The sequence below is a fragment of the Castanea sativa genome, chromosome 9 (genome assembly GCF_040712315.1).
Source record: "Castanea sativa cultivar Marrone di Chiusa Pesio chromosome 9, ASM4071231v1".
NCBI lineage: Eukaryota > Viridiplantae > Streptophyta > Magnoliopsida > Fagales > Fagaceae > Castanea > Castanea sativa.
In genome coordinates this window covers 29,007,754-29,021,927 of record NC_134021.1, presented here as the reverse complement: position 1 = coordinate 29,021,927, position 14,174 = coordinate 29,007,754, and the positions used below count along the sequence as shown (strand labels likewise).

The 14,174-nt window shown below is 34.0% G+C and overlaps 1 protein-coding gene across 1 annotated transcript; it reads left to right on the top strand.

The window, feature by feature from the left end:
• Window positions 1-8,918: 8,918 nt before the first annotated feature.
• Window positions 8,919-13,005, top strand: LOC142610723 (guanylate kinase 2-like). The gene is made up of 11 exons (XM_075782641.1): window positions 8,919-9,287; window positions 9,719-9,754; window positions 9,900-10,004; window positions 10,121-10,188; window positions 10,259-10,388; window positions 10,747-11,109; window positions 11,839-11,960; window positions 12,040-12,175; window positions 12,300-12,345; window positions 12,455-12,560; window positions 12,657-13,005. The coding sequence occupies exons 2-11, from the start codon at window positions 9,752-9,754 to the stop codon at window positions 12,772-12,774; spliced, it is 1,197 nt and encodes a 398-aa protein (XP_075638756.1). The 5' UTR covers window positions 8,919-9,287; window positions 9,719-9,751; the 3' UTR covers window positions 12,775-13,005.
• The last annotated feature ends 1,169 nt before the right edge of the window (window positions 13,006-14,174 follow it).

Below are 14,174 nucleotides of genomic sequence, written 5' to 3'. Positions count from 1 at the left end.
CACGGGGAATAAGGCAAGGAGACCCCCTCTCTCCACACCTATTCTTACTATGTGCGGAAGGGCTATCAGCGCTACTGAGGAAAGCAGGAGAGACAGGGGTGCTAAAAAGGATCAAATCAAGCCAACATGGAGTTTGGGTTTCTCACCTCCTTTTCGCTGATGACAGTCTCTTATTTTTTCAAGCAATTATGGAGGAAGGGCAAAGACTTCTACAATTGCTAGAGCAATACGAAACAGGAGGTTAAGGAGTCGCTTAAACAACTTTTTGAAGCACAGGTAATGAAAAAATGTGAAAGGTATCTTGGACTGCCAATGGCCACAGGGAAATCCAAGGTCAATACCTTCAAAGACCTTTAGGAAAAAATTACAAAAAGGGTAATGGGGTGGAAGGAAAAATTTATTTTGAAGGCGGGGAGAGAGATATTGATTAAGAAAGTGGCACAAGCGATACCGACATACTCTATGAGTATATTCAAGCTGCCAAACTCCATATGTGAGAACATAAATTCCTTTCTTGCCAAATACTAGTGGGGACAAACGCAGGCAGAGAGGAAGCTATATTGGGTAAATTGGAGGAAATTGTGTATGGCAAAGAAGGAAGGAGGGATGGGGTTTCGTGACCTCCATGCTTTCAACCTAGCGATGCTGGCCAAGCAAGCCTGGAGGTTAATACATGAAAACCACTCTCTGTTCTACCAAGTTTACAAAGCTTGTTATTTCCCAAATTGCTCATTCATGTTTGCTGAGTTGGTGAATAATCCTTCCTTTGTTTGGCATAGTCTCCTAGCAGCAAGGGATCTCATCAGAGAGGGCTCACGATGGCAGGTGGGGGATGGCCGCAGTATTGGAGTGTTCACGCATCCTTGGTTATCTCACACCCCTGTACCACTAAATGATGTACCACCATATATGAAGGTGTGTGAGCTAATCAACCAAGACTCAAGACAATGGGACCGGGGAAAAATAGATGCCATTTTCAGCCCTCAAGCGCTGAATGAGATCCTGTCACTGCCATTAAAAAACCTTAACTCCCATGACTCTGTTTGCTTAATTGAAAACAAAGAACAAAAATTCTCTGTACGGTCAACTTATAAGGTAGCGGTTTGCTTGAAAAACCAGCTCAAGGCAGAACATTTAGCAGCTCGGCTTCATGCGTGGACATGGAAAGTGATTTGGTCCCTCAATGTGCCACCGAAGATACAAATGTTTATATGGCGAGCGTGCTCCAATTGCTTGCCTACCCAAGACAACCTACACCGTAGGCGAGTGCGAGTGGAACCGACTTGTGAGCTGTGCAAACAAGAACCCAAGACTACCACTCACATATTATGGACTTGCCCCTTTGCAAGAAATGTTTGGGCATTGATCCGGGGAAAAATCCAAAAATGCAGTAATGGAGACGGTGACTTTTTCCTTCTTTTCAAGCAAATGCAAACTAAACTGAGCAAACAAGAACTGGAGATATGGGCAGTCACAGCTTGGGCGATATGGAATGCAAGAAATAAAGTATACTTTGAACAGTTCCAACCTTAGCCACAGATAATTTGGGAAGGAGCAAGGGGCTTACTGGAGGAATACCAAAGCTTTATGGAAGCACAAAGAGTAGTGTGAATGCCCTGCTTTTTTCCTTTCACATGGCTGTGTCTGTCTATTATTTTTAATGTTTCTTCTTTTGCTTTTGGGCCCAACGTTAACGTGTTGTTGGTGCCCCTCTTACCGTGGTGTTATACATGGGGATGTATACTCTTTATGAAATAATACAATTTCTATCGTCTTTACCTCAATAAATAAATTAATTAATTAATTAAAATAAATTAAAATTCGATCATATTTACAGCCTAATAATTATAGGTCGTACAAGTGCAAGTAGCCCTCCCACCATGTCCAAATTTGTGTCATTGCTTGCGCGATTTGCACATTCTTTGCCTCCTCGCCTCCCACAAACCTTTTTTTCCCCATGTAAAATGTTATCAGAGAAAATTATTTGTTTTCCTTTATAATTTGAAAAGTAAAAAAAGAGTATATGTTTGAATAATTTTGGATACAATTAAAATACCCAATAATGGTGGCAATGAAAGTTGTGGAAAATGGTGATGGTGTCAATGGTAGCAATAGGAGTTTAATCAATAATGACATTGACTGTGGGTGATTTATGGTAGGTGGCGCTAGTGGTGGATTATATTTAGTCAAAATCCTCGATTTTAGGGTTTGATCGTATGTTTGCATTAGAGCTTGCTTCTTAATCTAATTGACACAAATGAGTTTTACAATTATTTAACATTTGACAAATCCAAAGCACTAATTAGATTTGGAAAACAAAGGGTGGGTGTGGCAAGTAGCAACAGTGGTGGGTCAAAACTAATTAAAATCCTAAATTTTTAGGCAGGGGCGACTTGATGCATTTGGAGGCCTAAGGCGAAAACTAAAATTGAGGCCTTTCATATATTTAAATATGACTTAAATATGACTATCTTTTTTTAGATGCAAAATTATTATTAATTAACATGAACAATGTAAATTTTTTTTTTTAGAAAGTCTATAAACACAAAAAAAAAAAAAATGACAAAACTTTCACACCTGTTGATATGGTAAATTGATAATGGTAAGTAAAAGAGTAATATTAGTGGTGGACCTAGGTAAAAACTAATAAAAATTTGTCAACTCAATTATTGTGAAAAACGTTATGAATTTTTTTTTCTGTGTTATTTTTTTTTTAGATGTGCTACATTCATAATATTTTTCACAACAAATCCTAATTTTTAAGCTGTTATTGGTTCTAATTTAAACTTACTACTGAAATTATTTATGTTGTTATCAATAAATAACAGCTTTTAATAGCCTGCTACTTAGAATTTGTTGTAAAAATATTGTGAAAAATGTTGTGAATGTAACATTTCTATTTGATAAAAAAAATTATTGTAAGTAATTGCTAATATTTGAGCTTAATTAAATTAAAATTTAGGGCAGTTTTTCTACTTGGGCCTTAGGCGACTGCATCAATTGCTTACCCTGTAAAGCCGGCACTATTTTTAGGGTTTAACCATAAGTTTGAATTAAGGTTTGCACCATAATCCCATTGACTCAAATGAGTCTTGCAATTTTATGAAATTTACTAAATTTCGAGTGTTAATTGGATTTGAAAAACACGTTTTTAGGCATCTAGATATTTATGAAAATTTTTCCAAAAAATCTTGAGAGGTCAAAATGGGATGATGGAAGTGGCCATGAGGTTTTCTTAGCAAATCCAGTGTAGACTTTTTTGGAAAATACTCCTAGTGGAAAAGTTTACCTCGTTTGAGTCATCAAGACCAAGGTAACAAAATTAGACTCGAAACTACATCAATTTATTATCAATCAAAAGACACTCCTCATGGATGAATTAAAGGAAAATAATTACATAATACAACCAGAAGGATTCCAAGTAAAACGATAGGATTAGAAAGTATATAAGTTAATATTTTCATTAGGTGCTCTGGAGTAGTCTTCAAGACAATAGCATTTTATGCTCCAAATGTAGACACCCCATTTTCTCAACCTCCATTGAACCTCATCCAAGGGAAAAAGGGCAATTTCACATCCTAAAGTTAAAATTGTAATTTTGATCATTATATTTCCAATTACTTCACATAAAATAAATCCTAAAGTCTTAACGATCAAAATGATATGTCATGAGCACCAATCTAACCATTGGATTTACAGATATGGCAAAATCAAATTTCAACTACCAAGATGCATCTATGTAATAAAGTCAAATCATGTGTGATTATGAACAACTAATTTTGATTGGTTCCATGAAGAATTAATTTGAATTAACGATGTGTCATAATTCTACTAGATTAGATTTAAAATAATTATGAGGGTGCACACATTTGATAAATTAGATTGGTAAATAGTGATAATTATAAATAGTTGTTGAAATTTTCTATTAAATGGGTGATCAAACAATAATTAAGGGTTATAAATGCCAAAATAAAGGTAATTTGGCTCAAACTCAACAAAAAATCTATATCTCACCATGTGCAATTGCTATTTCCAATTCAAAAATGGAAAAAAAAAAAAAATGCAAGTTGGCATGAGGTCTCATCAACATAAATTAGTGCATTGGATAGGAGAAGCTAGAACAATGAGACCATTGTCTTTTGAAATTGTGACAGTGTGGTTTTAAAGCTAAAAAGGCATAATTGTCCATTGGTAATGGTGATCTAGACTGCAAAATGCAATCTTAAACCTGTCTTTTGGATGGCCAACTTGCCAAAATCCTACTTTTAAATTAAGCATTGCAAATATCTTTGCATTTGAAAGATGTTGGAAGTCAAGACTCTTATTTCACAAAGGAAACTTGTTACAAACCAAAAAAGATTGAGATCTTGATAATTGATAACAAGCCAGAGTTTTATAAACAGGGGAAGAAGGCTTATGATATTTTCAGGTCCATTAATGAGGCAGAGGGCAAAAGATGAAAGAACTATAATAGGGTAAACGTGCAAAGGGGAAGGAATTATGGCAATGTTTATAGGAGGAGGATTTTTGGAAAGGTAGTTTGCAAATAATGTTATATCTCCCTTATATGTGTTTTACCTAAAATTTTTATTGTAAAAACACATTTGCCCATCTGAGAAGTTGAGAATGAGGAAGTATGTTCCTTTTGAAATGAAGTGTTTTTGGAAAGGAATTCATATCCATTTCAATGAGAAAGTTGTGGCCAAGAAGGTGAAACTAGAAATTTTCAATACCATGTTTTACTGCAAGTATTTCTTTAAAGTGGAATGGTAGTGAAGTTCTGAGAGATTGAATGCACCACTCTTGTATCCATAAATATTGATATTCCATGAACCTGGAATCGAGTAGGGAAATACATGCACTTATGTTCCTAGGCAACTTGCAAGGGAACATATGACTTCTCTATTTTCAAAAACCTAAGTGACTGAGTATGAGATTTGCTAATCCAAGGCTTAAAAGAGAGGATTCAAATAGTTGAGCCAAAGCTCTTAACTATTTCATCAATAGTAAAGGATCTTTCGATTTATTTCCTTCTCATTAGGCAAAAGAAAAAGTAAAAAATGCAACTGCTACACAACTTCAGTCCCTGGAAGCATCCCAAAGTGCTCCAAAAGGAAAACTAGCCTCTCAAGCTCCTCCAATGTTTATATATACTCCCAAACTTATATCATGTTTGTATAATAAACTCCATCATCCTTGTTTTTTTACCAAAACATTTTCACTAAATCTGAATAACTCTATCACATGAGAATCTTCAAATCCACGATAATCATTAGGTCCACAGAAGTCATTGGGTAGCCTTTTTTGGTACCCTACGATGCAATCCATCCATTGCCTACTCGTCTAGCACAACATGATAATAGAAGAGTAAAACCCGACAAATTAGTAGCTACACTTAGCTCTCTAACTTTTGCATATCCTCCACTCCACTATCTCTATATGGAAAGAACGTTTAGACCACGCCCAGAGATCTACCTACATAGTCGTATCCACCAAGTATGAAAAATTAGACCCGAAGAGATCTTGGGGCATTAATTCCATTATTCTCAATGTAAACACCTCATTTTGTACTCATTAATAAACTTTGATCCCTAGCCTTAATGATGAGCTTAACATACATCAACCAAGGGTAATTAAAGAGTTCTTAATAGTTCAAAAGTAATCACAACTCAAAAGTGTTTGAATTGCTTTGAAAATGATGCTAAAAAATGACCTTTGCTCAATGTTTGACCATAACATTTGATCCATAAATAATTTTGAAATGAGGTTTATTTCATTGGAAAATAGACATTTTTTTTTTTTTGATACAAGATAGAATTCTATTCTAGCCTAATCTAAGTGTATACGTGTGTAAAGCTCTTTCCTAGAGACTTGAACTCCGGCTCTTGCCCCCCACACCCCACAAGCGCTTATATTTGTAGAGTGACCATCGCACCAAGGGTGTGCGGTAATTTGAATATAAATTTTGTGTAATTTGAATTGAAAATGAGTGAGTTATGGTCATTTGAAATTAGGCTAATAGTGCAATCTATTTAGGGTTTTACGCAAGCTTGTTTGAAGTCGTGTATGTGTGCACATGGTGCATTCCAAAACTTTAGTTTAAAGTGCTCAAAGCTTCATTCTTTGATGGAGGCCAGACCCTAAACCCTTAAAAAACGTCCAAAACCCTCAAAAAAGACCTCAAAACCATAGTTTACACATGTAAATACTCACCTTATGTCTCAAATCCAAACCCGAGCTAGAGAGAGTATCTATTTGTTTTCTAATACCCTAATAATCTTTTCTAATCACTCACATAGCTGCTGCACGTTTTTCTAGCCTAAAAAAACCTCTCTTTAGTTGTGTTCTAAGGCAAAAACTTTTTTTAAAAAATTGTTTTACAAAATACTTTCAATATAAGTCGTTCTTGAGTAATGATTCCTAAGAACTATTGTGTTCTTTATTATCTTGTTCCCTAAATCTATTCTTTGTGTTGTACGCACCAAGGGGTTGGTTAAACAAAGCTCTAAACTCATAATCTTAAGCAAGGTGAGTGTTCTTTCCATGAACTCATTCTTTGTTTCATATGATTTATATAAGTTCTTGATTTATATAAGTTTTTAATTATGTTTGATATGTGTTAATCTAATCTTGGGTTGATTATAATATGTTCTTGCTTTGTTGTTTTAGTTTCTATGTAAAGATTGGCGCGATTATTTATTTAATGTAGTTTAGTATACTTATTTGATCTGTTTCATGATTATTGGTTTATGTTGATGTTTGCTTTATTTGCTTTATGTTAGTTTAGTGTTTAGGGTTTCTAACATGCTTATTTGATTTCATATACTTTATCTTTGTTTTTTACAATCTGCAAATATTTGATTTTACAGATTTTGTGCTAAGGATGCATATGCATACTTGAGAATGGTTTCGACCATGCATACACGTGGTTAAGTATGCGTATGCACTTCAAACCTAGACTAGGGCAAAATTATTAATTTTTATTTAATTAATTATTTTTTTCACATGTTTTTTTTTTTTAATCTATTTGACTTTGAATTCTCTATTTTAGGTTATTTAAATATGAAAATTTTCTTTCCATATTTTTTTGGTCAACCTTTATATGTTGGGTTTAATTTGATATTTTTCCTTTTGGTATTATTTAATTGTTAGTTTTTCATGTTTAATAATATTTGTTTAATTTTCTTTTTTTGTTATTATGTGATAAAATCTTATTTTAAATATGACCTATCAACACATAATGGAGACTGGACCACAAGCCGAGTGATTTTGGGTGTCTAACACTTTCCAAAGCCGTACCCAAACTTTGAACTTATAATCCGGTATGTAGACCAATACATGGAAGTAAGTGGCTCAAAATGCTTAATTTGGTTCTTGGACCTAAATAGGTGACTACTCCTAAATCTCTGTCTCCAGTTCATTTGGCTGAGGCATACTTCACATGGGGGTATGAACCATGCATGAGTAGTGAGAGAGTAGTGTACTCACAGTCCCTATAAGAGAATTGTCTAAATTCATAAGAACTTGGTCAGCTCTATACCACTATATAAGCATCGAGCCTCATCCTCTCCAAAATATGTGCATAATTTTTTAGTTGTTATACTTTTGAAGTTAATAAAAACCATCGAGTTATTAATTGTCTTTGCCTAGCACCACATAAGTGCACTCTATAGGCATTTTCACTCTTTAGGTTCCCAACATTGCGAGGTTAGACGATTGGCTCACAAACGATTCTTTGCATCATCAGCTATGAACTAAAAGCGATTGCTTTATTTAATTATTTAATTCATAGTTGGTGAGGGTGAATTGAAAGTTGAAACTTCGAGTATATTATTGTACTCATTCTCAAAATAGGGTTTGACATTAGAGGGTTGGTTTAACTTTTTCACTTTGTTTTTAATATATTATTATCCGAACAATTAATTTAATATTTGATGAAATTATAAAACTCGTTCTTTTAGATATTTTTGTTGCAATGTCATTCCTTTCATCCAATACAATAAGCAAGAGTCCGCAAAGAGAAAAAGGGTATACCCTTCCAATATTTATCTTTTCTTACTCTTTTGGGCTAGGCAAGAGTTTAGGCCAAACAAAACTGATGTACGTTATTACCACACGTGTCAGCTCCCTATCACGTTTGAACAAACGTGTCAGTCTCTCACTTGATTAGAATCTAAAGTCCTTTCCCTCACCGTCACACAACAATAGAGTCGCACATGGTACTTCCCTTAACATTTGAATCCTTCCAAAGGTGGTCACTGTTAGCAGGGTATTTTCTTTTTATTTTTTGTTTAATTTTCTAATGTACTTGTTTTTAGAAGGACCCAAATTATTTTGCACCTAATAAAATTCTTTTAGAATCTTTTGTTTTTAAGAATCAAATTCTTTTACACTTGGATTCTAAAAAATAAAATATTCTTTTACATCTAAAACATTTTTTTCTCCTAAAAAAAGAATAAACAAAAAAAGAGGTAATATAGAACAATTTTATAATAATTTCATAACAAAACTGACAAGTTCTTAGTGGCTCCCATTCATACTCACTATTAAATTAATTTTTTTATCAAACGCTAATAATTTACTATTTAAATTTTGTTATAAAAATGTAATAAAAATATTGTACTAATACCTTTATTCAAAAGAAAAAGGGAAAGTTTAAAAGTCTTTTTTTTTTTTTTTTTTTTGGGTGTTGACAAAAACTGAATTATAAAAACCTTTACCAATTTATTTTTATATATATTTTTTTATAGATTCTTTACCAATTTAAATCTTCTATAAATGTTTGCAAAACTATGGAATCTATTAATAGGCCCAAAAACAATAGTAAATAAATATCCCAATTAAAAAAAAAAAAAAAGAGTAAAGAAATACGGAGTAAAAGGCAAGAAGCTTCACAAGCACCTCACAAGAAAACGAAAGCCGGTCTTTCTTGTTGTTGCGTGAATTGAATGCGACCAAAAAGCCACGGCCACCCCCCTTTTCTCTCTCTCTCTCTAGAGCCTTTAGAAAGAAGAGAGGAAGAGAATCTCTTTCCTACAAATACCAAGTGAGAATAGAATGCCTCTCAATTTATCTTGCAACTTCTTTTATAAGCCTTGTTCTTTTTTTCTTCCTAAGTTTGTTCTGATTTGATTTTCAGAGACTTAAGGTTGAAAAAGAACCCCACACACATACACACGCACTCCACCAACAACAAAAAAAAAAGTGGGCTTTCTTTAAAGTTTAATCTCTCCTTATAAATATCAATCACCTGGTTTTTGGCCATAGAGGCCGCTGCTTATTCAAAGGTAAGGGGTCTCACTCTTTTAGATTCATTTCGGTTTCTTTTAATTTTTTTTCATCCCCATTGCATTGTTCATTGTGTTTAGTTCCAATTAATTGTTTGATCCATGTTTTTTGGCTCTCTCAATTGTTTTTTCAAAATTTTTTTAATAAAATAAAACTAACATGGGTTTATTTCTATGGAATACGTTTGATTTTTGTACATAGAAGTTGAAACATTAACTGGGCAACTGGGTTTTGATTCTTGGAGTCTGTTTTTGTTTTTATGCTGTTCAAGTTTGCGTTTTTGCTTTTATTTTGTAAATATTTGTATTTGTCAGTGTTTGATTGCTTCAATGGGGGGTTTTTTGTGCCTTTATGGCTAGAATTTTGCATATGTTGCTAGATCCAGAAAAATCTGCGTGTATTCTCATACCTTTCCATGTATGTTGACCAGGGTGAATCTAGAGTTTGTGGCATAGAGTTCTCAATGGTGAGCTTTTAATATTTTATTTCACCACTTTCATTGTGCATAGTGGGAAAATTTGAACCTTAATGCAAGTAGATAGTGACGTCTAAACGTGGATCAAAGAGATCGCTTTTTTCTAATTTGATCTGTATTTTCTTGTGGTCATCAGGGAGAAGCCCCAGCTTTCATTGAGGATGATCTGCAGAAGGGTTTTTCAAATGGGTTTGATTTGAAATCTAAGGATGCAACAACAACTGTCATTGGCAATAAAGCAGTATGATGATCCAATTTATGATTATGATCTCCTATGGTGTTTCTCTTTGTGCTTTAGTGATTCACTGTGTCAATCATATTTTCCCAATTGAAAATTGTCCACGTATCTTTTAACAGTACCTGATTGGTGGAGCTGATGATGAATCAATCAGAGTTCAAGTTTTGGACCATAGTAGAGGCGGATGGTGAGTTTATTGTTTAGCCTTAGAGAAGCTTCATTCAGGTGTGGTTACTAATGTCTGTTAGAATTTGCAGGGTGAATCCTACTGTGCTAGGAACAAAACCCAAACCATGTAAAGGCCATTCAGCAGTGCCTTTAAATGAGGGTCAAATATTGGTTATTCAGAATGGTTCTAGCCTAGATGATGGCGTTTGGTTTCTTGAGGTTGGTATCATAAAAGCTTTTTAGAACCTTTAAAATGAAGTCATTTATTATTACTTTCTTATAGCATTTCAGGTCGCAAAGTATTTTGAAGTTAAGATGGTACAAGATAAAAGGTTCAGCACCATGATGATAATTGAAATCCAAATGATTTTCTTTCCCAAAAAATTTGAAATAATCACATTTCTGATGCCATGGAGAACATATAAAAGATGTTTGTTTTGAATACTGTGTCAGCCTAAATTCAAACAATCATTTTTTTACTCGTATTTGAACACCCTCAATCCAACAAGTGTAAATTTCATATAAATACTTAATCCTTCTGTACCTTAAACTGTTTGATTTGCTTAAATATTGGTAGGTGGACACCCAATATGTTAGGGAGCAGAGAAAAATATTCGGGTCTGAGGTTGTTGCTTGGAGCAAGGGTGTGAAGGGCATCGCTGAGAAGCCAGTTGTTATTAGTGGTCCTTCTGGAGTAGGTAAGGGTACACTGATATCCATGCTTATGAAGGAATTTCCATCTATGTTTGGGTTTTCTGTGAGCCACACAACCCGGGCTCCAAGGAACATTGAGAAGGATGGTACTCATTACCATTTCACCGAACGAAGTGTCATGGAGAAAGACATAAAAGATGGAAAGTTTCTTGAGTTTGCTTCTGTTCATGGAAATCTCTATGGAACTAGTGTTGAAGCTGTTGAAGTGGTAGCAGATGCTGGGAAGGTAAATCTGTGTATATTTGTGTCTTTAAAACCAATTATTTACTTCCCAAATACAGCATGTATGTATTATTTGTTTTGGGACTAGAGTATGGCTTTCATTTATATTAGATCTACAAAAAGCAGTGATGTAATAATGTGTGTTTTCTCATTCTTTTGCCACTAAATGATGAAGCTAGCAGTTTATATCAGCAAATTGCATCGGGTTATCTTTCTTTGTTGATGGAATCAATAGTGAGCCTTTTTGGTTGGTTATCAATGGGAATTTACCTATAATTTTATTGCCCGAAAATTAAAATTAAAATGCTTATAAGTTTGTGGTTTGTTCGGTGCTTAAGATGAGTGTTTTAACCAACTTAATTTCTTAAAATAATTTTTTTTTAAAATTTAATTTATAAGTCAATTGTTACAAGAGTCAGGTTTGACTTGAACATTGGTTCTCCTTATGAAGGAGACCAGGCAATGCTGGAGAGTTACAATATTGCGTGTTGAATGTTCTTACTTTATATGATATGAATTATAAGAGGGCTTGAATTAGAATCATAAGTTTTCCTAAGATAAGAAATATCATCTAGATTTTGGTGTGCTGACATTGATATATTTTTAAAAATTTTTTTTTTACTGGATAATTGTAGAAGCTTTGTGAATTACACTGTCAAACAAGCATTGCCTTATGTGGCAAATTTGAAATATAGTTTTCTCTCTGCTAATGCTTTTGTCTCCTTCATTGTAGAGATGCATTCTTGACATCGATGTTCAAGGGGCAAGGTCTGTAAGGGCTAGTTCTCTTGAAGCTATATTCATCTTTGTCTCCCCACCATCAATGGAGGAGCTGGAGAAGCGCCTCCGTGCAAGGTGAGTTGGAGATTCCCATTTATATCTTTTCTATTGTCAAATTCTACCATCTTGGTTCCAACTTGAATAATGTAAACAGGGGGACAGAGACAGAGGAACAGATCCTGAAGCGACTCCGAAATGCTCAGGCAGAAATGGAGCAAGGGAAATCATCAGGCATTTTTGATCATATCTTGTATAATGATAATCTTGAAGAGTGCAATGAAAATCTTAAGGTAATTTGTCTGATGCCTTGCACCACACCTAATGCTGTTGCAGATGCTATATTTTAAATTTTTTCTGTGGCCAGAAAATAATTCTACTCCTTAATTCTGACATAACAACTCTCATTTGGTGTAGGAACTCTTGGGACTTGATGGAAATGTCACTGCTACCCCTAAATCATGTAAGAAGTCCCTCAAATAAACTAGTATCATGTGACTAGTGTTCATTTATTCTTGTAGATTTTATATGCCACGAAAATTAAATTTGAAGTGTTTAAAATGTCAATTCAGCACCATATGGGGTTGATCTTCCTCTGGACTCGTCAATTTCAAAAATTGATCAGAAAATAGTCATTAAGTGTGGAAGTCCAGAACCGAAAACTGCTCCAAAGAACTTGTAAGTTTTGTGCATGTGTTATTTATTTATTTATTTTTATTGATACCTAAAAGGTGAGATTTTCAACTTATTGGCATGTATATGTGTTCTGAGCAGGATTGTGTTGGATTTGTCCACTCTCAAAGGAGGGGCACCTGGACGGACGAGAGGGCTAAATGTTTATGCCATTGATTCATTTTCAGATGAGTTGAATGGATTCAACCAGCTGAGCTAACGACTCCCAGCTTTGGCTATACTAACTTGGGGTCTCATTTTCAAAATTTTTCTTTAATCTTTCCTTTATGTAACTTCAAAAGAGGAAAAGGTCATAATGTTCTAGATGTCATTATGTGAGACCGTAACATTATTTCCATTTTTTGCCCTATTCTTTGTTTGTTTGAGAATATTTGAACATTTACCACTCCCAACTTGGGCAATGAGAAATGGATTATGAATTATGCGGCAATGAAAGGTACTCGTAGCCAGCTGATACTCACATTAGCCTACCATTAACAATACTTTCTACCATTCACAAGTTATCAGTTCAATAGTTATTAAAAGATTTGTATTTAGAGGTGTGGTATGGCTCTAGTGCACTTGACCCGACACAATTTAAACACTGTTTAAATTGATTTTGTGTTTGCATCATGTCTTGTCCTTGGGCATTGATCACTATGCACTGGACGGAAGATTTGCCGGTATTTAGACGAGTAAGCCTATTTAACTTATTAAACTAGATAAAAATTCATCAACTACTCCTGAATGCAATAATAACCACCATCTTGCAATTTTCTTTTCTGTTTTGCCCGCTTATGCTTTTCAAATTTTCAAAAGTTTGGTATAATCAAGGGTACTACACTTATATTTTTCCCTGTGCTAATTAGGTACTGGGTACCCACCGTTTGTCTCCATCTAGGGGAGACATGAAAATAATTGGTTTTCTAGGAAAAATTTAAAAGCATGTTATTTCGTGGTGCTGTCCTTCAATATTATGTGAACCAAAGAAAGACTGGTTCAACGATTTGATTCAAAGTCAAAACAACAGTGTGCGAAACCGGTCTATAAATACTGCTCTATCAGATACAATTAGTTCGCACTCATCTAAATTTTTGACAACTTTCTAACCATAATTGACTGGGAAAGATTGACTCAGAAAAATAAAAAAAGACTTGGAAAGATAGTATTCTACTGTAGTTTATTTCTTCATATTTAGATAAAAGTAATGCTAGTAGCACATCTTTTCCTACCTCCTGTTTATGGGTCAATTTTTAATTGAATTTTATCATTTTCAAGTATACGTGATAGACCCATATGAAGTATTGAAATCTAATTAAGAGTTGACGGTATATTCATCTAATTTTTTTAAAGAAAAATAAATCAATGAAAGTAAAATAACCCGAATTGACAATTTAAATGTACCTCTAACTTGTTACATCTTATTTTGCTAATTTATGAGATTTTATTCTATTTTTTTATTATATAAAAACAAAAAAGCAACAATAGATAAAAACTATATACTATATAATAAAAACTACATCTTAGAAGTTATGGTATATCATATGGGTACCTCCTCTAGAAGGAGGTACTTATATATACTAATAAATTGCCCGTGTGATGCACGGATAATTTTGTGAT

Bases quoted from the DNA above. Each gene is read 5' to 3' on its own strand.
- LOC142610723 (XM_075782641.1), top strand. The intron at 10,005-10,120 runs GTATGATGATCC...ATCTTTTAACAG, and splicing joins CTGTCATTGGCAATAAAGCA to TACCTGATTGGTGGAGCTGA. The intron at 10,189-10,258 runs GTGAGTTTATTG...TAGAATTTGCAG, and splicing joins GACCATAGTAGAGGCGGATG to GGTGAATCCTACTGTGCTAG.